Source organism: Leptonychotes weddellii, chromosome 5 (assembly GCF_054177405.1).
Source record: "Leptonychotes weddellii isolate Sample4059 chromosome 5, ASM5417740v2, whole genome shotgun sequence".
NCBI lineage: Eukaryota > Metazoa > Chordata > Mammalia > Carnivora > Phocidae > Leptonychotes > Leptonychotes weddellii.
The window spans coordinates 59,802,438-59,827,013 of NC_138373.1; the positions used below are offsets into that span (position 1 = coordinate 59,802,438).

General features: G+C 36.6%; 1 protein-coding gene across 1 annotated transcript in view; it reads left to right on the forward strand.

Moving 5' to 3' along the window:
* The window catches only part of MTPAP (mitochondrial poly(A) polymerase), a 30,929-nt gene extending 10,130 nt beyond the window's left edge, over positions 1–20,799 (forward strand). Inside the window, exons 5-9 of the mRNA XM_006735661.3 lie at positions 6,102–6,313; positions 8,145–8,371; positions 18,218–18,310; positions 18,397–18,470; positions 20,064–20,799. Coding sequence (XP_006735724.1) covers positions 6,102–6,313; positions 8,145–8,371; positions 18,218–18,310; positions 18,397–18,470; positions 20,064–20,426 — 969 coding nt within the window. The 3' untranslated portion in view covers positions 20,427–20,799. The remainder of the gene's footprint in view (positions 1–6,101; positions 6,314–8,144; positions 8,372–18,217; positions 18,311–18,396; positions 18,471–20,063) is intronic.
* Positions 20,800–24,576: the final 3,777 nt, after the last annotated feature.

Sequence of the window (24,576 nt, forward strand, 5' to 3'; positions counted from 1 at the left end):
CCTGCCTCATTCCACTTTTTCCTCTTACAGTTTGGAAATTATATATTCCATTTAGTACTTATAAATATGCATGTCGAACTGGTAAAGTTAACCAGTATCGCTGCCATCCTGCCAAACAGTATAAAGGATGCTTTAATTTAATTAAAACTTTGGAAAGGCTTCTGTGTGTTTATAAAATGTAGATTTTTATGACTCTGTCTTACGTATTTCAGACTAGTAATCCTGTCTACGTGGATGTCCTGTCTACGTGGATGTCCAGGTGGCCCTTCAGCCTGCCATTTTGAAAACAAAACTTTTTTCATTCTTTGCAAATATTCTTTGTAAGTTTTTATAAAAGTTCTTATATATGTTTCATATGTTAATTAGTGGCATTTTAGTTTTCCTGACATTTGCTATCTTAATTCTGTTTTAAGTTATTTTTTCTCTCTCCCTTTACGTATATCCTCAAACCAAAGTCACACAGTTCCTTTTAAACTCTCACAGTATCTTGCTCATGTTTCTCTCTCTCCACAGTTCTTCTGTGTTATGTTTAGTTAGTGGCTGATATATTCCTCCACTATATCATAAGCTAGGGCAGGGCAGAAGCCGTGTCTGTTCATTGTCTTATCCCACATAGTGCCTGGCATAACTTAATATGCTCAGTATATACTTACTGAATTAAAACTGGCTAAGGAATGCAAAATACATCAAAATGAAATGGATCATTCCTCTACTAAGACTAATATGTATTAAATTCCTGGCAGGGACTTTAAAAAAAGCATATGTAGAGATAAAGGACATAACTGAATGATAAATGAACAGTAAGAAGACATAATAATCATATACCTATATACCCACATGTAGCTAACATAGCCTTTAACATAACTTAAATTGCGCTGGGTTATTCCTAAGGTAGGTAAAAAGACTTTGCAAAACAATCAAGGTGCATAATAATGTATTGTAATGGTTAAAGCTTGTGCTCTAGAGCCAGACTGCAGAAGAGTAATTCTTTTACTTACCAGTTGTATGATCCTTGGTAATTTATTTGTCTTCTCTGTGCTGACATTTTTCTAGCCATGAGATTGGGATAGTGCTATAACACCTATCTCATGGAGCACTGGAGGGGCCAACTGAGTTAATACACATGACACTTAGGATGGTGCTTGGCATGTAATAAGTGTCAAATGTTGATCACTATCAGCAACAGTATTACTAGTTAATTATTATGCAAATAGGAAACACAGCTTTTTCTTTGAAAGTAGAGGAGTTGGAAACTTTTAGTTGGCTCTTAGATTTCTGAAATATAGAGGCGTTCCGAAAAGATATTTTAAAAGACAGTACTCCAGAGGCTCCTGGGTAGTTCAGTCAGTTAAGCGACTGACTTTGGCTCAGGTCTTAATCTCAGGGTCTTGGGATCAAGCCCTACATTGGGCTCTCTGCTCAGCAGGGAGTCTGCTTCTCCCTCTGCCCCTCCCCCCAACTCATTTTCTCTCTCTCACATAAATAAAATCTTTTAAAATAAATAAATAAAAGACAGTGCTCCAGTCTCACTAAATAATTTGACATTATTTGGTATGTAGGTTTAACTAATGAAATGTGTTAAAAATGTATACTTTGAAATATGTGCTTGTTTAAGATTGTAACAGCTTTGCTAATAGAAACATTAAAAATGAATTATAATGAAAAACAGAAGCACTTTTGTTTAAAGATTTTATTAGAGAGAACATGTGTTCCCAGGAGTGGGAGGGGTAGTGGAGGGAGAAGGAAAAGGTGCCCCCAGAAGCACTTTTAAATTCATCAGCTTCATAAAAGAGCCTGTTTGCTTTGTGCACTTGTGAACTCTCCTTCCTCTTTCCTCTTGGTGTGTGTCTCCTTTGGCACACCACCTTGCTCTATAGTTCTGGGTGTTTGCTTTATTCGACCCGAATTGAGGGGAGTTAGGAAGAGGGTGTTAGACTCTTGTATATCTTTTGGCACTATGTAGAATATCCTTGCACCACAGGCACTAAACAGATGTTTTGCTAATGAATAAGTGAAAGTTATTTACCAACTACACTTGTAAACTTGTGTAAGTTTCTTAATGTGTGAAAGATGCTTACAAGTGAAGTGTACCACCTAACTTACCACAAAGATCATTTTAGCAGAAAATTTTAAGCTAAAATCTGCCTTTGCTCTTTTCTTTAGTTTTTCTTTTTCTTTTTTTTTTTTTTTTTAAAGATTTTATTTATTTATTTGACAGAGAGAGACACAGCGAGAGAAGGAACACAAGCAGGGGGAGTGGGAGAGGGAGAAGCAGGCTTCCCGCTGAGTAGGGAGCCCGATGCGGGGCTCGATCCCAGGACCCTGGGATCATGACCTGAGCCGAAGGCAGACGCTTAACAGCTGAGCCACCCAGGCGCCCCTAGTTTTTCTTTTTCTAAAGGGTTTAAATCTGACAGGATTTAGGTAACAGAAATAAAAATTGGTGGCTAAGTCCTATTCTGTTGTCTAAATCATTGCTGTGGACAAGGTGCTTACCCTGTGTTTTATTTTTATTAGATATTGGCATAATCCCTGAGCAGTTAGGAAGAACATGCAGTAATGTTTTAAAAATTTATCTGAAACATAGTGCCAGAGGTACAGCAAAATTAGTAAATGTTTATTGATTAGGTGTCTGAAGAATTTCTCTAAGTTTTATTTGTTAGGGAAGTGTAATTTTGGGGAGGATCTTCGTTTTGCTCACAATAGGTATGGTTTTCATAATCTGCGTCTTCCGTAATTGCAGTGTTTTATTTCCTTGCAGAGTGCATTTATGTAAGTAGAATTACCTCATGTGGTTCTGGATCTCTTGTTTCTTACATTGGCCGGTTTAGGCCAGGTTATGCCTTGGTGATAAACAGCTCCCAAATCTCAGTGATTTAGCACATCTCCCTCTATCTCTTGCCAGAGGCTGTGTGGCCAAAGCAGGTCGGCAGGGGGCACTCAAGCTCCCAGGCTGACGAACTTTCACCACGCGCGCCTGTGCTTCTACCGCTGAAGGCAGTGGAAAGGCACAGTAGAGAACTGACCGCTGGTTCTTAAAGCTCTGCCTGGAAGTGGCTTGTGAAGCCTCTGTTCATATTTCATTGGTGAAAGCAGGTCATCACGTGATTGCGCTTAACTCGGACAGGAACCTGATAATCCTACTAAATACCAGAAAGGTGATGCAGAATATTTGGTGAATAGCTTCAATAACTGGCACGTTCCCACTTATAGTTCACAGTTTCTCCAATTTCTTGGCCCTGATTCCTTTACTCAGATCTATTTTTCCCTGGTGTCATTTTCACTTGTTACTTCAGTGATTTTATTTTTCTCTCATTTATAGTATTTAATTAAAAAATCTCATTATCCCCTTTCTTCTGTGTATTCCTAACCCTTCCCATGTATCTGAGTTCAGCATGACTCCTCTACCGTCTGGTCTGATACCACTCTCCCAGTTGCTCTTCTTTTGCCATCCTGAGATTGTTTGACCCCAGATCTGTCTCTTTCTCCTGGTACTGTTTAATCCTGACAGAAGATGTTTCTCTTTCTTTGGTTTTCTGTTGAGGAGCTCTATGCTGTATTTGTTGGTTACTCTTGTTTGGGTTCCTGCTTCCCATGTAAATTGGTAGGTGCTTTAATTTTAAAATCAAATAGACTAGGGAACCAAAAGTTATAAAGATGTTTTAACAAAGAGGCTAAGCTAGATTTTTGAAGTTTTAATGTTTTTAAAGGAAATCCTTTAAATACAAAAATCTGTCTGGATTACAGAATAAGTAGAGAAAACACAACATATTTATTTGTGGAGATTGTTTGTATACATGTCATCTATATAAAGTTTTCTTTTTTTTTTTTTAAAGATTTTATTTATTTATTTGACAGAGAGACACAGCGAGAGAGGGAACACAAGCAGGGGGAGTGGGAGAGGGAGAAACAGGCTTCTCGCCGAGCAGAGAGCCCGATGTAGGGCTTGATCCCAGGACCCTGGGACCATGACCTGAGCTGAAGGCAGACGCTTAACGACTGAGCCACCCAGGCGCCCCATAAAGTTTTCTTTTATGATTATATAGTAATAGTTACAAAATGTGTAATGTAAATATCTTTGATGGTCCCACCACCTCCAGAGGTAACTACTGTGAATTGTTTAATGCGTTTTGTTCTGGACTTTTTCCTTTACGTGTAGAAATTCTTTTTTATAACAAAAACCCCTTAATCTTTACAGATTATAATTTGATCTTTTTTTTTTTTTCTCCAGTTAATATTGTCATGGCAATTCAGTCTGCTGCATCCTTTTCAGTGGCTGCAGAGCACCGAATGAATGTACCGTAATTTACTTAACCAGTCCTTTATTTGTTAGGGTGGTGTATTTTCCCCCCTTCTTTATTGTCAACTGTATTAGTTAATACTCTTTGGTTGTTCACAGAAATCAACTCAAACTAGCTTCATTGAACCCAGAGCCAGGAATGTGGATGAGTCTTAGGAAAGAACTAGACGTAGGAAGTGTACGTATCAAGAGCCCATGAAGTATTCGGTTTCTTTCCACTTAGTTGCTTTATTTTTCTTTCTCCCCTTCATTCCACTTTCTGCACCCCCACTGATTTTCTTTACATTTTTGTCCTTGTGATGTAGAATGTGCCTGCTCCAAAGCTTCTGAGATACATATTTCAGCCACATGGTTGACTCTGAACCTCAGTTCCAATTCCCAGAAGAGATCTCTGGATGAATATATGGTACAGTCGTCTAGTGCTTACGTCAGCTGCCATGCCTGGTCCACTCAGCTGGGAGTAAGGGGGTGGATTTCTATGATAAACATTGTTAGGGCCTAGGAATGGGTTCTGGAAAATGCGGTGGTTGCGGGTAGGTAGCCTTATTAAGCTAACTAGAATTCCCAAAGGGTGTATACCACACAAATAATGCTACAGTGAGTGAACAGCTTTGTAAATCGGCTCATCAATGCAAGTGTTTTTTTTTAGGATAATTTCCTAGAATTTTAGTAGCTGGTCCAAGTATACATTTAAAGTTTCAGTAGATACTGAAGTTGTCTACCAAATATGTCCTAGTTTACACTCCCACTGACAGTATATACATGTTTCCCTGCACCCATCGATAGTGATCCTGGCAGCCTTTTTGTCTTTGGCAGACTGATAAATGAAAAGTCCCAATGTTGTTTTAATTTCTTCTTTAGTTTCTAGAAAACAAGAGCATCTTCTCTTGTCTTTCTTAGCCATTTTTATTTCTTTTGTTATTTCTTATTCAAGTTTTTTTTGCCTGTTTTTAGAATTGGGTGAGTTTTTCTCCTTTTCATTTGTATAAATGCTTCATAAATTTGGGAAATTAGTCATTTATGTGACATATGTATTATTGTTTTACTTTTGTCTTTTATCTAGTAGTGAATATATGCTTTACCTTGAGATGGTTTCAATCATATTTCTCTTTTGTATATTCTGGAATTTTGTGTCATGCTTAGAAAATCCTTCACTACTTGTAAAAACATTCATTGTCTTCTAGTACTTTACTGATAAAACTTTTTGTGTGTAAATCTTTGATTTATGTTGAATTTACTTTGGTTTCAGAGCTAAAGTCAGGATCTAGTTTATTTTTTTCAATGACCACTTGACTCATTTGTTAAATAGTAATTTTACCCTGGTGATTTTTGGAGTCCATTATATTAAATTCCTATATATAGTTAAAGTCTGATTATACTCTGTTTTCTTCTATTGATTTGCTGTTTGATTTGATTTGTACATGTACTTCCCTATTCTAACTACTGTGGGCTTATAACATCTATTAAAATGTAATGGCTAACTAGGAAAAGGCAGATGTATGGTCACTGAATTTATAGTCAGTGGTTCTACATGTAATACTTGTGATATATAATACATAGTGGCGTATAAGTTAATTATAAAAAGCCAGTGATTTTTTAGTTTAGTACTTTGGAGAAACAAAAGACAACTGAAGATTTTTTAAGTCTGTTGTTGGCTGTGATTTCATGAAGAACTTTTTGAGTGTGTGTTCCTTGTTTTTTGGTTTTTGTTGTGCCAAAATGACTTAGAGCGTCCTTCTAGAAAGTTTAAGAAATTCCTTCTTATAAAAAGCTCCCATTTACAAATGTTTTTATTATTCAGACCTCAGGAAATTTTCTGATGGAATTTCAAGTGAAAAATGTTCCTTCAGAAAGAATTGCAACTCAGAAGATCCTGTCTGTGATAGGAGAATGCCTTGACCACTTTGGCCCTGGTTGTGTGGGTGTACAAAAAATCTTAAATGCTCGGTGTCCTCTTGTGAGGTTCTCACACCAAGCCTCTGGATTTCAGTGTGATTTGACTACTAATAATAGGTATGATCTCTTAATTTTATCATCTTAAATGTGAATATTATAAGGTATTAACATAGTTTTTCTTGTACAGAAACAGTGGCTTTGGACTCTTATACATGCTTTAATAATAATAACTTTTAAAAATTTTGAACACTTAGATTTAAAAATTGGAAATATTTTCTCATACGTATCTTTTGATTTTTTTGGTCTTCATGAATAAAATGTTAGGATATTGTGTTTAAAGTGTTACCATACCTAAGTAACATCATCTTCTGAGGAGAACTGTTTCATCATTCTTAACTTATGTAGCCTGATAACAACATGAAAGCACTGTAGTAGAACTTCTGTATGTAGTCTTCCAAGTATATTTAGAAAATAAAGTAGCACCTTGAGTTTGACCTCTGAATCGTCTCCAGATAGCGTCAACTTTGGGTCCTAAACCTGTATGATGTTTGCTTAGGTCAGAAAGTGGTGTACGCAGCTTCAGACTGCATAGTATTTCCCTTTAGCATATTTTCATTTTATTATCCTAGCAACCTGCTTCCTTAAAAAAAAAAAAAATGGGGTGTGAATGACAGGTTCTTTTATACTTTGATTCCTTTTCTTGTGTTCTCAGGCGGGGAAACTTCTCAATTGAGTTTATTTCATAACTCTAGTATTCTCATTGCATGCATTAGATTTCACTGTATTATTTGTTAGATGAATAATCATTACTCAAAAACAGATTTAGAAAATACATTCCAGAGCAGTTTTGCTTCAACTCGTGTTCACTAACAAGTCAGTGCTGAGTGCTTTGGGATTTCTCTCAAGTAGTTCAGAGTAAAAATAAATAAAAATACATAATATACTTCCTATCGTTATTACATTTTTCTTATAGTATGTAAAATAGAACAAAATGACATCTTTGTAGTAGTAGTATATTTATTGTCTTGTTGGGACAGGTTTTTAAAAATTTGTCTCACTGTCTGTCCTTCAGGTTTTTATAAACTCCTGCATTGTTTCTTTATATAAAATATCTTGCACTATTTGATATTTATTTTCAGCTCAATTTAGATTCATTTATATAAAACATTTAATCACCTTGAATTTCTAATTTGCCATTTCTTCTGTTCTCTTTAAACTCAGGAAGTAAATGCCATGATGAAACTTTATAGTTTGAAGTTGATACTGTTAATGGTTTTGTGCCCTCTGTCAGTTCTTTGGGAAATTACAAAACATGTTTTGATCAGTAGGAGCTTAATTTTAAAATATTTCTGATTAATAATTTTTTGCATTATAAAATTATAACTAGAAAACTTACTGAAAATAGGTTCTGAAGTTTGATTTCTTTAAAAGGTATTTTATCTTCATGGGTTTTGGTTTTTATAAATGTTAGACTTCTGTAATTTTGGCTGAATTTTAAGATATAGATACTCTCTTGATAAAATAAGTAGAATATTTTCCTTGCTTGCCAAAGGACTAGATAACTAAGGTGTGAACGTGAGGTGTAGAGCCTCTCATTTACAAATGTGTCAGTGTCTTTATCGATAGTTACTGAAGAGCACATATATATTGTTTCCCTTATTAAGTCATGTTTAGGAACTTTGATTTAAAAAATCTAAGTTTTACAACTACATAATAACTGTCCACATTTAAAAGAATGTTTTAATGTTAATGAATGTATTTGATATTCAACCATTCACATTAAATATTATATTGCAAATACATAATGCTTTTGATTATCTGATCATGGTGTTCTGAATATGCTTAGACATAGTAAGATATTTATGTATGTTCCCAGGTATGTATTTTACTCTACTCTGGAGCCATAATTTGGGGGTTTGAAAATTCTTTTTTTTTTTTTCTTTTGAAGGATTGCCTTGAAAAGTTCTGAACTCCTTTATATATATGGTACTCTGGACTCAAGAGTGAGAGCCTTGGTGTTCAGTATTCGATGCTGGGCTCGAGCACATTCGTTAACGAGTAGTATTCCTGGCTCTTGGATTACAAATTTCTCTCTTACAATGATGGTAATCTTTTTTCTCCAGAGGAGATCACCCCCTATTCTTCCAACACTTGACTACCTAAAAACTCTAGCAGGTAAGACTGGAAGCAGTCTATTTTCTCTTTCTGACATTTTAAATGAATATAATTACCATGTATTGTCAAAGACGTGTGTTTGTTTATTAGTCATAAAATTTGTCTTCTGTATTTTTTTAAAGTTTTGTGAATCTAAAATTTAAGTGCTTTTTATTTTTTTTAATGCCCACTAGGGGTCATGAGAGCAGATGATTTGCGACGCTGAGGCCTTTAGAGTTCTGTCCTATTTGTGTCAGTTGGCAAGGTTGTTTACAGCTATCATGAGACATTTGGAGCCTCTCTTAGTTGACCGAGCCTGGAATGACCTTGGGGGAAAAAAAAACATCCCACATAGAGCTCTTGAGTGGATCACAGTTTCAGTGATGGCTTTCCAAATCTGAATTTATTTCCAGATTTTTTTTTTAAAGATGCTAAAAACTGTTTTATAATGCTTTAAAGATCCTAAATGTGTTTTTTAGTTAAAAGTTTACAAGCAATCTTAGGTGAATTATTTTAAAATTAGTATATTATTTAATTAATGTCATAAATGAATTGACATTTTGGTAGACTGCTGGAGGAGATACTAAAGTATTAACAGTTCTAAATTCTAAAAAGAAGGTAAATAAGGGATACGCTCAAAATGTAGACACTATCTTCTATCCATCCTGTGTACTGCTGCCAAATAATACTTCTAAAGTAGATCTCTGAATCTTCCCAGTTTAAAATAACCTTAAAGGGGATTTTATGCCCTATGGAATAAATCTCCGCTTACTTAGCTTGGTATTGAAGATCTTTTATTTTTTTTAAAGATTTTATTTATTTGAGAGAGAGAGAGCCAGAGAGAGAGCACGAACAGAGGGGAGGGACAGAGGGAGAAGCAGGCTTCCCGCCGAGCAGGGAGCCCGATGCGGGGCTCGATCCCAGGACCCTGGGATCATGACCTGAGCTGAAGGCAGACGCTTAACGACTGAGCCACCCAGGCGCCCCGGTATTGAAGATCTTCACTTACGTAGCCATACCTGACTTCCCGTCCTCTTCTCATGCGTTCCCACATTGCGCTCAGTACCGTGATACCCCTCATCACATTCCGTCTTAGCTCTTTTGTTCACACTATTTGTTTTTCTGCCTGGACTGTGACTTCTCTCAATTCTCTCTTCTGTGCCACCTTCTCTCATTATCCAAATTAGAAGTAATTCCTTCCTGTGAACACTGTTAAGTACTAGTATAGCTTGAAACTAAGCTTTAAAAAAGCTCTGTGTGATAGGATAATGGAGAGTAGGAAGTTTTCAGAAGGTAGGGTAGTGGTCATGTATCTCGGTTGCAGTGAAGGGGCAACATCCATGGCTGTGCTCATTCATTGTTTGGTGTCATTCATTCACTGAATATTTATTGGTTACTCATTCTACATTGGGTGTTATTTTTGGTGCAGTGAGGAGATATGGATGATATTCTTAGGTAACTCACATTCTGGTAGAGGCGTAAGACAGACCCACATACAGACAGACAGACAGAAAATGTGGGTATTTCCTCACAATAAACAACCTGTAAATAGCACTTCTGTTCAACCTTTGCTGTGTGTGCTGATGCTTAAGACTGCCCTCACAGAGACCGTTTTGGGGAAAAATCATGGAACTTTTGGAGTTTAGAAGCTAAGGAAAGCAGAAGCTATAAAAAGGAGGAAGAATGAAGACAAGTTGATGTTGGGGGCAAACTATTCCTGACATCTTGCTGCTGTTTTCCAGTCTCCCGCGTACCGCCACTCCTGCCACATTTGGGCCCTTGACATGCCCTTCTTGGGAGCATTTATACTACTTTCTCTCCTTACCTCCATTTGTTTCCCACCAGTCTATTTGTAACTAGCGATTGTCAAAACTTCATATCTCATTATATTATTCTCTATTGAAATCCTTCAGTAACCTCCTAGAATCTTTTTAAAATAATTTCGGCTAATTATTTTAGAAAAAGAATGTGATTGATGGACAAACTTAAAATGACCTGTTGAGTTTTTATTTCAAATCTATTTTTTAAAACAATTTAACTTTATTCACATCTGAGGGCATCAAAACAGACACAACTAGTTTTGGAATTCTTTAATTTTGTATTTTAAAATACCAAATTGGTTGTTTATGATATTTTTTCATTAGCTTTTAAACACTGTAAGAGGGCGCCTGGGTGGCTCAGTTGGTTAAGCGACTGCCTTCGGCTCAGGTCATGATCCTGGAGTCCCTGGATCGAGTCCCGCATCGGGCTCCCTGCTTGGCAGGGGGTCTGCTTCTCCCTCTGACCCTCCCCCCTCTCATGTACTCGCTCTCTCTCTCATATAAATAAATAAAATCTTTAAAAAAAAAAAAAAACACTGTAAGAGAAATTTTCAGGTTGTTTTTTGCAGTTACTTCGCTACACATAGCACATTGTGGGTGTGAATTGCCAATAAATGAAAAAGCAAATTTGATAGCATTATCTTTGATTTTTGAAGTTCTGACAATACCTTGAATTTCTTATAAAAGAATTTTTCATAAATGAATGTATATTAAGGATGTGGTGAAGATTATTTTAAGAATTTATCAAAATATTTTTTTTCTGTTCATTTAGGTATTTTTCAAATTCCATGTTTTTTATACTTCTGATTTTAACCAGTGGTCCCACATTGGTATATATTCAACAGGATCTGACTAAGAATAAAAACAGTGTTAAACTTGGAAACAATAAAACCATCTTGGGTGCTCTCTGGTTGATTGGCTGAGTTAAGTCTTGCGTACAATCATTTTGTTCTTCTAAGTTTTACCTCTCCCTTGATATTCAGATAGAGGCTCTCAATTTGTCTTTTTTAAAAAAGAAAAATATTTACTCGCTTGCTTGCTTGCTTGCTTGCTTATTAATAGAAGGTGGCATGGATTTCTGGAACACCTTCTAGCACTTCTAGGGCTTTATAAACCTGGTTGGAACCTAGAATAAATCCAAACATTATAGAGTTATATTTAGGGTCTCTTTGATCTTCCTTTTCCTCGTCTTCTCTTACATTCACTTCTGTGTGCAAATCTGGAGGCTCAGCATTTTGCTGATCCTCAAATATTTTGTTCTTGTTTACATCTCGGTCTTTGCCTGAAATTGCCTTCTTCTCACTACCTCCTCTTCTCCCATGGAGGGAAGCTCTTCAGGGTTATGCCAGGGAAGAGAAGACAAACCCAGTCCAAGATCCCATTTGTTAGGTCATTCCTGGCTGGCTCCCTCCTGCCTTCCTCCTGGGAGGTGGCGCTCTGTTGGCCTCCACGCACCTGGTACACACGTGTGTTGTAATGGCTGTCACGTTGCCGACTTGTTTTCCCTGCCTGTGTTGGCCAAGCCTTTCTAGGGCAGGCGGCCTTTGACTCATTTCTGCATCTTCTGTTCCTGGCATAGTATTGGGTTCATAGGAGAAGTTCAGTAAATAGATTTCAGAGGATTGGCTGAACGTTTTACAGTTGAAAGCCTTTTGTACTGAGCATGATGGCAACTTTCGTAATTTGGTTACTCTTGAATTTCTGTTTCTTTATGTTTTCTTATAATCTCTACTCCTTTCCCCACTGTGTCTCTTATTGTGTGTTCTCTCCTGTTTTGGCTTTGCCACCTTTGTTACATTTACTTCTGCGCTTGGTGCTTTCTGTGGCATTTTCCTTTCATAAACAGTTGTTTGATTACAGCTTTTTGTTTAGGATCCCTGTGCTTCCTTCCTGTGATGAATTAAAGGTTTGAGGAAGAAGTGACTGGGTATAGTATCTTTGGCAGTGTTGATGCGTAAACCCCAGAATGGAAGAGAATTTTAATTGTGACACAGTAACAATTTATTGGGTGCTAACTCAGTGCCAGGCATTGGCTAGAAAGTCTTATACACCATTTCATTCAGTCCTCCCAGCAAATCTTATGAGGCACATTTACTGTTTTCATTTTATAGGTGAGAAAACGTTGAGAGGTTTTCCAAATTTCTTAAGGTAACTGAAATATAATACACCTAGAAGTACATGTGTGTATATGTATATTTTCACAAACGGAACACACCCATGGAAACACCACCCTGACTGAATGAATACCGCAGAAGCACTAGCTGTCTTCCCTTCTGGTCCCTCCACGCCCTTCCCACCCCCCGTTTCAACAGCATGGATTCATTTTACCTGTTTATGTCTCATACAGTGTGTATTGTTTTGCGTCTGGTTTCTTCCCTCTCAGCATTATGTTTAGAAGATTCATTCCTACTGTTCGTGTATTTGTGGACCACTCATTTTCATTGTGGCACAGTACTATTTTCCATGAACATACCAAAAAAGATTTTTACTTCTACTTTTGATGGGCATGTAAATGATTTGTAGTTTGGGACCATTACACGTAATAGCTAATATCATTCTAGCATATTTCGTTTGGTGAGCATAGGCACTCCTATCTGTCAAGTATAAACTAGGAATAGAATTTCTGAGTCTTGGGATTTGGGTATATTCCGCTTCAGTAGACACTGCCAAACAGTTTTCCAAAGTGTAAACTCCCACAGGCATTATGGACAAGTTCTAATTGCTCTATATCTTTGCCAACACGTGGTATTATCATTTTTTTTTTAGGGTAGCTGTTCTAAATGGATGTGTAGTGGCATCATGGCACGTTCTGGTTTTCTTTTCTCTAATGACTAATGAAGTTGAGCACTTTTTCATATCTGCATCAGTCATTTGGGTAATTCTTGTGATGTTTCTTTAAGTCTTTTGCCTATTTTTCTCTTGGCCTGTCTTTTTCAAAGATTCATTTGTAGGAATTTCTATATTCCACATGAGTCCTTTGTCACATGTTATGGATTTATGTGTATATCTTTATATCTTAAATAAATACATACTGTGGTTCCCTTTTCACTCTCTTAATGGTGTTTGGTGAAAAGAACGGATTTTTAAAGTTCAGTTCTATCAAAGTACAGATGCACATAGTAGGTAAAGAGTAAAATATTCTACAAACTTGGTAACAGTAACTCACACTCTGAGCCTGCGCCTTCTGTTCCTTTTGCCTTGCTCTGTAGGCAGCCACTTCTAACTCTTTTAGCTGATCTGTTTGCCGTTATAAAATACATTTTCAGAATAAATTGTCTTAATTTCTGTATTTATCTGGGGAGTGTAATAGGCATATACAACATTATATTTTATGTATAGAGCGTGATGATTCAGTATTTGTATATGTTGCAAAATGATGACCATGTTTCTTGATTTTTAGTTTTAGGCATTATGTATGACTTCCCTTTATGGAAGAAGAGGAATTACCTTTTATCCTCACCATACATATATCTCTTACACCCCTCATATTCTGAATATGGCTATGGCTTAATTTTGCTATGTGCTCTTTATACTGTTACGACTGTATAAATGCTATTCCTTTCTAATCCATGGAGTAAACTAAAATTAATTTCCTTTCCTGCCCAACTTTTTCTGCTCTTTGGAGTTTATAGTTTTTAATACTACTTATTTTCTTGCTTGCTTAGTTTTTTATGTACTTAACATTACTTGAATCTCCAGCTTGCTACTAGTAGTCTAAATCTTTTGTCAGAACAGTCAGTCATCAAATACTCTATTAATTAATTCTTATTATGTAGCCTCTGTTTTTCTAAATATTTTTTTTTCATTTTATTTCATTTTTCATTTTAAGTTTATTGTCATGTTAGAGGCCTTCTTCAGGTATCTGATAGTCTTTGATTTTCTGGTCATGTTTGAGTTAGGAACTAAAAAGTTCATTTGAATCTCTGAGCTTAGGTGGGGCTTGTTGACTGTGAGCTTTATCGTAGGGTAATGTAGCTGGACTGTTTTATTGGTGGGCACTTTTTATGTCACTATCTCTGGGTCATTCTTCTTGAGCTATTCAGATGCCCCAGTAATGACTCTTTTACTATTTTTCTGGAAGTAAAGACCCCGTTACTAGCATGCTGTCGCTTTGACATTTTCTATGCTTTTGTTCACTTACTGTTGCTTTTAGAACAATTTTCCTACCCTCAGCTGTGTCTCCTGTCTTCTGTGTAGCTATACTTTCTTTTACCCTCTCCAAAGTAAGCCTAAGGTTTCTGTCAGGGAAAAAGAGATCTGGGGGAATCTAACTGCTTCTTCAACCATCAGGCTTCCAGTCTTGGTGCTTCCAGTTAGACCTGGTGCTTGCAGTTCCTGAGTTGTTGGGAGCTCTGCCCTGTAGATGGGTTTTTTCTTGGCTTTCTTTACTGCTAGTTTAGGAGTCAGTCTTTTCAGATCTCCTGAATCTTAGCTACTTGTCCATCTGTTCTTCAACTGAAAAATTTTTGTTGTTCTTATTTCTTCTGTTCTCCATCTTTAAGATTTTATGTCATTTTACTGTCGTTTCATTGGTGGTTTGGGAGGGGGTGAAGGTAGGTGGTTGTGTTCATTTCATCATCTTTACCCCATAGCATGTGCTCTTAATCAGTATATAGGCTCCGTCTTGGAGAGGCTGAGTGTTATTGGAGCATATGGCATGGTGGGAGAAGCAGGTAGAACTTTACCCTGTCTGTTGATGAGCGTAAGTGATTAATAGGGAACAATCTGTATTATAGATGTGTATATGTGAAGAATATTATCTGAGTCACATTCTGGAGTTGAGTGAGCTATGAGGCAATAAATAAAGCTCCTTTGAAACATGGATATAACCATAACACTTACATTCTTCACAAGGTTAGATCCAAGTACTTGAGAGGCAGTTGCTTGGATGTGCATTTCAGAAAGCATTCTGGCTGGGGTGGGTTAGAAGGAAACAAAATGGCGATGTGTCTAAGTGTATAGCACATCCACCCCCTCGTATTAAACAGTCTGCATTAATTAGTACAGCAGAGATCTGTAATCTCAGTTGGCTTTTCTCTTGGCTTCTCCCATTTAATTACTACTGATCCATGGCATACTGGATAGTTATAATAGAAGCTGAATGTAGTTATATGATTTTTAGCTCTTCAAGTTTTGTTCCAGTAAGCTCCTCTTATAAAAATGGGACATCATAAAAGATTTGTTATCAAAGAAAAAAATAGTAAGCCTTCATATGAACTTTATTCCTGTTATGCCCCTTACATATGTGCCTATCAACTTCAAGTGACTTACTAGACATATATGTAGCTGACACAGTGTAGATTTTGTTCTTTTGACCAGAAAGATTAACCTAAATAATTATACAGCCCATAGACATGATTATCTGTACTGCAGCCCCTGAGTAATCTATTAAGAATGCCAATAGTGATCTCTGTGACTAATTATGAATTACTCTAGCGTGGCTATCAGTTCCCTGGAAAAATGTGGGTAAGTTATCAATCTGGCTGTGTCTGTGAGAACATTACTCAGTGAATTTCATTTGTCATGTGTACTCTGCTGAAAAAGAGTAATGGATGTACCAATCATGAGGCTCTGAGGTTTCCAAAGGAAGCAAGGAAATCAAATTTAGTAAATATATAACCTTACTTTTTCATAGTTTCTAAGTTCACTTAAGGTGAAGGTGAAGGAATGTGTTCTCAAGCTCCAGTATGAGTTAATTAAGGTGCTTACCTGGCTCTCTTCCTCACGACTGAGAGTTTGTATTTACTTACAAATTTTTGTCATGGTTTCATAACAATACTTTTAAGAAGAGAGTGCGGCAGGTTTAAACTGATAGCAGTAGGGTTCATATGTCTGAATAGATTGAGAATCATTTTTCTATTGCAGCACTATCCAGTAGAACTTTCTATGATGATAGAAGTGTTCTATATCCATATTATACATAGTAGGGTAGGCACTGGTCACTTGTGGCTGTTAGGCACTTGAAGTATGATTAGTGTGGTCGAGGAACTGAATTTTTTATTTTAATAGCCCCATGTGGTGGTGGTTATTATATTGGACGGTGTGGATGTTGTCTGGGTGTTATAGTAGACAAATGGGGGAGAGAGGATAGGAGGGGAAGGACTTGACAGCCAAGCTGCTAGGTTTGAATGCCTTAGGGATTTTGAAGAAACAAAGATGGCCCTGTCTTAAATCAGAGGATACTTTTTTTTTCCTTCAAGTTTTAATACTTCTGTAAAAACTTTTAGTGAAGAGCAGCAGTCACAGAGACAGCCTCAGGTTTTCATTATTGTGCAGTTCTAGAAATATTTTAATGTGGATCTCAAATTTCTATGGTAGTAATGCTTTAATTGGAAATAAGTTCCTGAAAAAAGACACAGCAGCTAAAAGAACATCAATATATGTGACTGGCACTGTGTCACAAGAAATATAACTGTTGATAATTTGAAAGAGTAACACGTGTCTGGGTCTCCTAAAAAATAGATCTAAGTGTGGAGTGCCTCAGTGGCTCAGTCGGTTAAGCGTCTCACTTCAGCTCAGGTCATGATCTCAGGGTCCTGAGATTGAGCAGAGTGTCAGGCTCCATGGTCAGAAATCAAGGTTGTCCCTCTTCCCTTCCCCTTACTCCTGCACACGCTCTCTCACGCTCTTTCTCTCTCCCTCTCTCAAATTAAATAAAATCTTAAAAAAAAAAAACAGATCTAAGTGTAACTGGGTATAAGTTCTTCGGGGTACTAGAAGTTATATAATAGAGGACATAAAATTTGCTATTAAAATTAATATGTGGGGTGCCTGGGTGGCTCAGTTGCTTAAGCATCTGACTCTTGGTTTCCACTCAGGTCGTGATCTCAGGGTCTTGGGATTGAGCCCCACATCAGGCTGTACTCAACACAGAGTCCGCTTCCCCTCTCCCTCTGCCTCTCACCATGCGCATGTTCTTTCTCTCCCTCTCTAAGTAAATCTTTTAAAAAATACATAAAATTAATATGTTAGGATCTGGAGTAATTTTTGAGAAATTATATTAGTAACCCAGATCTTAACAAAAAATACAAAAACCACAAAAAAAGGGAGACAAAAATTTGAAGGACCCTTATTTATCTCTTTCTGATTTCTGTATTTAATCCCCCTGCTGGGGATTATAACATTCAAAATGTAATTGATCATTCGTATTACTGGTTATGTGCCTGCTGTATGCTAGACACTTGTGGCTAGACTGATGTGGAGAGGGGGAGTAGTGAATGGGACATTTGTAATCCCAGACTGGGGTAGGGGAGTGGGCAGCATGCATACACAATCACAATGAAGTCAGATAAGTGCTCATGGAGTGTGAAATAACTAACGGAGGATGGCCAACTTGGAGTTAGGAAATGCTTTCAGATGAATTGGCTGTTAATTTGATTTTCGAGGAGTGAGAATTTGTCTGCTTATTGTACAGCGGAAGGTAGATTAGCATGGGTGAGGAATTTCATGCTGGCTGTGTATTTATCGTGAGGGGAATGATTCCTTCTGAAGATACAAATACTATTAGAAAAGGTGAATGCTTAAGTCCAGGGTGCTGTTTACTTTGTGGTAGTGAATTCTAGTTGCTAGAGTACTGCATTTTAGAAATTACCAGAAGTTCTTCAAAACTCTTAGAGCATTCAGTTTGTGTCGTGGATGGCTTGTTGCAAATATATGCGTGACGGGGTGATAAGGATGGAAATGGAGAGGAAATTAAGTATTTTGATAAGGATACTGCCAAGATTTGAGTTGGTGAAAGATGGGAACCATCTACATTTTCATTTATAACTGAAAAACTCATGACTTCAAAAGATTAAGAATTGTTGGGTTTTTGATAGATGATTTTAGTATGCTAAAAAAAAATGTAATGCTAATTTTGCTCTACTGTAATTAGTCTCAAATCTTTTTGGTAAGGAGTTTTAAATCCTATTAACTGTAAATATCTATAACACTGACTAATAATAGGACACATTAGTCTGTAACTTTGATTTAGTTAATTATAGATTCCTTTTCTGAAGTAGGCAATATCTTTGAAATGTGAAATATTTTCCATTTCTGTTTTTTGAAGATGCAGAAGATAAATGTATAATAGAAGGCCACAACTGTACATTTATTCATGACTTGAATAGAATTAAACCTTCAGGAAACACAGAAACACTAGGTAGGTGTTTTTTTTTTTCCCTTTGTTCGTTTGTTTTTAATTGAAACAGGCCTTCCTCTTATTTTCCTTGTTTTATTTTCTTGCAGAATCACTACTGAAAGAATTTTTTGAATATTTTGGCAATTTCGCTTTCAATAAAAATTCCATAAATATTCGACAGGTAAATAATATTTGATGACGAAGTATCTAGTCTTCTGCTATATTAGTATTTAATTAGTTTTCAGAGCACTCTTAACATGTTAGTGTATTTCAACTCCACAGTAATAGATACTAATAAGGAAATTGATGCCTAGAGGAGCTGCATATCAGATCATTCATCTAGTTATTTGGAAGAGCAGAAGCCAACTCTTTCAGCATCTAATACAGCATCCTTCAAAATGTGGACTCTTCTGAAAATTTTTCTGGAAAACATAATTTTATATACAGTTCTTGTTAAACTGCTTTTGTGTTCATGGAAGAAGTAGGATACACAGCCCTATAGATTTTAGTAATTCTCTCAATTTGAGCTCTAAATTTGTTTAGGCAAATGAATTTATGATTTTGGTTCATATGAGTAGCTGGAATAATAGACATTTTTTAAAAAAAAAAGCAAATCCAGAGCAGAATTCTAGGCAAAATTTGTTACCAAGTGGGGGATACTTGAGATAGCTCTCTGTTTGGGTCTATTCTGCTTAGCATTTGGGTACTTGGTTACAACCATTGTAAGATTGGCTGCATAAAACACGTAATCAGATACTCTTTTTTGTTGTTTTATTCAACTCTTCCTTTTTTCATCCTTGCCTCTTAATCCTGGTCATGGAGATTTTGTTTAACAACAACAACAACAAAGTGTGGGGAAGGGAGAAGGAGGGGACACAGAGCCCTGGGATGCAAGCTAATATGGCATTAGATTCCATATGAGAAGAACGTCACTGATCACATGAAGTTCTTTATCCTTTCTGTCCTCTTAGCCTAGACGTCAGAGTTGCTGGACAGGCAGGACCCTTGCTGGGCAGGGCATGACAGAAGTTAGGGAATAAAGAGGTGCTGCTCATACTGGCGAATCTTGGACATTTGTTTTGTTAATATTTTAGTAATACATGTGATATGGTCATATAAATCACAGCTTTAGCTTTTCTTTTTATTTCTATGAGACGTGGTCTTACCTGTCAGGGCCTTATGTAAGTTGGATCTTTAGGAATGTAATAGGAAACTTTCAGTGTTTTAAAATGAATAATCCTTTGTTCCTTCTCTTTCTTTCTGACTTTATTCTTGGGAAACATTAATTACTGTATTTAATTTAAGGATTCTAATTTTGTGTGCTTCTATTATGTTTTTAGCAAGTCTCAAAAATAAGTGTGTCTTCATTTTATTTTCTGCTATTTTTCGTTTTTTTTCCCTTCCTTGCTTTATCCTCTTAGGTCAAAGTTGATACTTTAAAAATACTTCTGTTGATTGACTTAGTCTAGATACCTCTCATCTGAGCATCATCATCCGTAACTCATAAACCTAATTTATTTTTCTCTAAAGAATAATCACAGAACTACAGTGGTAAAAAAATCAGCCAGAAGTACACACACACACACACACACAAACACACACACACATATAAGTACATAATATGCATACATACCCAGTTCTCTTAGGAAAGCAGTTCTTTACTCTGTAAATGCTGGGATTTGCCCTGTTCTTGACATTTTGTTAAACTAAATCGTTCCTATAGCTGAGCCTTTCATATATTTATACATTTTCTCTTCCTTACAATCATCTATAGGGAAGGGAACAGAACAAACCAGAGTCTTCTCCATTGCACATTCAGAATCCTTTTGAAACGTCTCTCAACATCAGCAAAAACGTAAATCAAAGCCAACTACAAAAATTTGTAGATCTGGCCCGAGAAAGTGCCTGGATTTTAAGTCAGGAAGATAAAGACCGCCCTTCCCCATCAAGCAATCAGCCCTGGGGGCTGGCAACGCTGCTGCAGCCTTCAGTGCTAAGCAGTGTGTCTCTTGCCAAGAAGAAAAGGAAGAAGCCTGCAAGTGAGCGAATTAAAAATCTGCTGGAATCCATAAAAAGTAGCAGTCCAGAAAATGACACACACACCAATGGGAAGAGAACAGTTAGTACTCAGGCTTAGTGGCTATTCCTTTGCTTGAAGAACTGGTTTTCCCTGAGAACATTGCTCTTTCGACCGCCTGGAAGAACTGGTCTGAAACTCTCACAGGTACCCACTGGCATGGTCATGATCTTCTCACTGGGCCTCTTTCTGGTCTGAAGTTCTGGGATGTGTTCGGTGTGATAAGCCTCAGATCCACTGCCACGAGGAATAGGTGACAGAGGATTGGAATGTACTTTAAATAAACTATACAAAGCAAGTGGTAAAAATCAGTTTTAGAGTCAAGCCATTATTGATATCTACATGAGGCCCTGGGTGGAAATCGTTTAAAGGAACTTCTGGGTATGTACACACGTAGTCAGTGAATACAATAAACCTTCAGAATTTGCTAGTACTCTTAGTATGTATTTTTTGTATTCTTCAAGCAAAGTACTCTTATTCACATATAAATTAAAACAGGTTTTCCTGTTTTATTTCATATATAAATTAAAACAGATTTGCAAAAACGTTAATGTTTTTAAAAGATAGGAATGCAGACACTTCATTCACCGCATTCTAGTATTCTAAGCCAGATATATAAAAATATTGGTACATTGTATTCTAGAATGCTAGGTACTTTTTCTGCTTTCAAAAATAAAACCCTGCTTCTACTATATGATATTCCCAGTATTCTTTTTCTTATCTTTTGAAACCTCCTTTCTTCCTGTTCAAAATAGATACATATTGAAATATAACTTCCATACATTCCCTGTGGAGTAACTTTTGTTTTAGAAGCCAAGAGAATAGTGCTTGAAAAGAGGGAACTTGAGCCAGACTGGTTTCCTAGTAAATTACTCAGCCTCTCAGGGCCCCCGTTGTTTTCTCTGTAAAAGGGGGGCAATAATAGTGCCTACTTCACAGATTTTTGTGAAGATTACATGGGGTACATCGGAAAGTTCTAGGTCAGGAGTCTGGCACGTTATATGTGTTACTTTTATTTTTTATTTTTTGTGGTATATAAGTTATTTTTGCTACTCAGAATTCAGATTTACAGTTTATAGTGGTTTTCAAAATAGCTTCCCATCTAAATTTTAGGTCAGAAACTAATGAGCTCTGCTTGGGTTATTTTGGGGGACTCACTAATAGAATTGTTACGAAGCAGCAGAGTTCTACGCTCGTGTGGCCCTGCTGTTTTGATTTCACATCTGAAACCAACATACAAGTATCCGTATTCTTTCATACATATATGGCGTTCTTTTATACAAACAAGTAGCAGTGTTCTTCTAGACAGTTCTTTTATTATTTATTTATTTTTTTTAAAAAAGATTTTATTTATTTGACAGAGAGAGACACAGCGAGAGAGGGAACACAAGCAGGGGGAGTAGGAGAGGGAGAAGCAGGCTTCCCGCAGAGCAGGGAGCCTGATGCGGGGCTTGATCCCAGGACCCTGGGATCATGACCTGAGCCGAAGGCAGATGCTCAATGACTGAGCCACCCAGGTGCCCCTAAATGAGGTGATTTTTTTTTCCAGATATTTGATTGGAGGGTTTCTTTTTTAGGTTGATGTTAAGTCAAAAATGATCATTTAGGCATATGAAATATGTGTTGGCATTTTCTTTCTTTTTTTTTTTTTTTTTGTAATCTATACAACAACTTGGACCCTGTAGGTTTGTGTTACTTTTCAGGCTGAGGTTTAATTATGTGATGGATTTTAATCTACAAAGATATTTTAATCTAAAATTTTTAGTTCTAGTCAAATGAACATAGACTACAAACAAATTTACTGTTTTCTCGTAACTTCTTTTTCACTTTCCAAAGTTTTAAAATGTGGTTTTTATTACATATTAGAGATAATCTACACTTAACTTGTCATTGCCACTTCTTACTTAAAACTGATTTTAAGGTCGGGGAATAGGTCGGGAAAAAGTTTTGTTCAAGGTGTTTCTTTTCTAGCTGTTAACTAAGCTTCCATTGAGTAGCCTTTATCTACAGTGAGTTTTGCTCAGTATGTGAAAGAATTTGGATATAAGCCTACCCAGATCAGATCGATTTCACTTCTACATCGTTCCGGATTTTATGGCCCACCAGTATAATTCCTGGAGTTACTACCAATCCTTAGGAAATTAGAGAATTGGCGAGAGGCATTCTAGGAAAAAATCTATAATCTTACTTCATTCACAAATCTCTAGGGATCATAGAGAAGAGAAAATACAGTTGAAGTAGGACTTCCTTGCTGTCATTTACTACGTGCCTCTTCCTTTTGCTCACGGGCTTTGCTCAGGTGAGAACAGAATTAGAATTGTTTCAAGTTACGTCATGTTCCTAGAAATTTCTTGGCCTTTAAAGTACAGCTCTATTCAGTTACTTACAGCTTGCTGGTACCACAGTAGGGAAAAGCTACATTTGCATGTGTCGTTTAAGCCAACACAGGGAACATCCGCAGCAAAGCCAGCAAGAAAAGCAACTAAGCAGTCACAGCTTGTCCATGTAGCAACTCTGCACTTGCCAGAGTTTGGCATTCGGTTGGTGAGTAGCTGTCCTCGGGTCTCCATTCAGTCCCTTCAGGAAATCTTGTAGGAGTGCAACATTCAAAACACCATAGAAATGAATAAACCATTTTTGCCCGAGATGATCAGAGAAAGCTTCATTGATGAATAGCGTAGGTAGACCTTGAAAGGATAGGTAGACTGAGAGAGGAGCATAGGGCTTATTCTGGAAAAAAGAGGACAGCCTGAGGAAGAGTCAGTAAGAGGGAAGTGTATTTGGAGAACTGGCAGTTTGGATGGGTTGGGATATAGTTTTTACCATGATACTCAAAAAGAGTTAAGGTTGAGTGAGATCATGAAGGACTGTCAATGGCAATTTAAGGAAGTTGAGTGTATTTTCAGTGGTAAGCTATTGAAGGTTTTTGTGTAAAAATAATAAAAACTAAGGCAGTGCTTTTAGATAGTCTGTTCATACCAAGTAGTTTTAGATCACTGCTCCTTTTTTGCAAATTTGAGTTCCATGGATCTCATCATTAAGGGTAGATAAAATTTGGCTGTTAAATTTTCCATAAAGGTCCAGAAGCTGACCCCCATATACCTCAGAGGAGTCTTTCTTCTTAATATTTAATAAGGAAGTAAGGTTTAAGTAGTTTTTAAAGTTATCATTCAGGAAATACCAGGTCATGACACAATTTCATGTAAAGCCTTATTAATGAGAAATTCTTTGCAATATATACTTGGAATGAAAGCATAACCTAAAATCACTTTTCACCTCAAGATGAAGTTGGAAAATTTATTTTAAATACTTGAAAGGCTTATTTTGGTTTCATGCAGAGTTCAGTTACTTCTGGATATATATTCCAAAGAATATAAACATTACAATGTTCCTCTGGAATTCCCATGGAGCAACTCCCAGAATATGTCTATTTTAGATAGAATCTTTAATCTGTAATATGTATAATACAGGATTTATAAAATCACCACAAGTTATTTAAAAATACACTGTTATATGTTATCTGTGGTATGTGTATCCCACCCACCTTTAAGAACTCAGTGGAGTTAAAGCTAGATTAAAGGCATTATTCACTTTTTCTGTCTACTCTTAGATAAATGCACTTAAACTTATCTTCCCCCTTTGGTAAAGTTTCGAAGCTGTTAACGTGTAGTGCTAAAACATTTTAAAAGTGGATATTGGAAAGATTCAACTTGATTAGTAAATGTTACACTTTGAAGCCAGTATAGCGTGGCAAAATACCTAATTTGGAATAGGCCAAGGCAAAATTAACAAAAAAATACAGCTTATAAATTGAAAACTTACTGTGATGGATGCTGTCAAATAAAATGGCTTCAAATTAACAAAAAGATTACAGATCAGGTCTGTATTATGTTCTGGGTTACCAGAATTCTTTAACTTATTAAATTGTTAGGTACAATGAAAGTCTTACATTTTTTAAGCTTTTCCTGTTACAAAGTTACTGGTATTTGGCTTAGATTAGTGCAGCTTAACGATTAGGGTTTTAATTAATCTTTGCTGAGTTTACACATGGACTTGGAGCGTGGTGTAAAATAGCATTTGACATGTTTTGTGTCCCAAAGTTTAACAGTAAAAGGTGGATTATGAAGCTGACTGATGTCATGAGATGGAATCTGAAACTTAAAGACTCTTTTTTGTTTTTTTTATTCCATCTAAAATGTGTATTGTAATT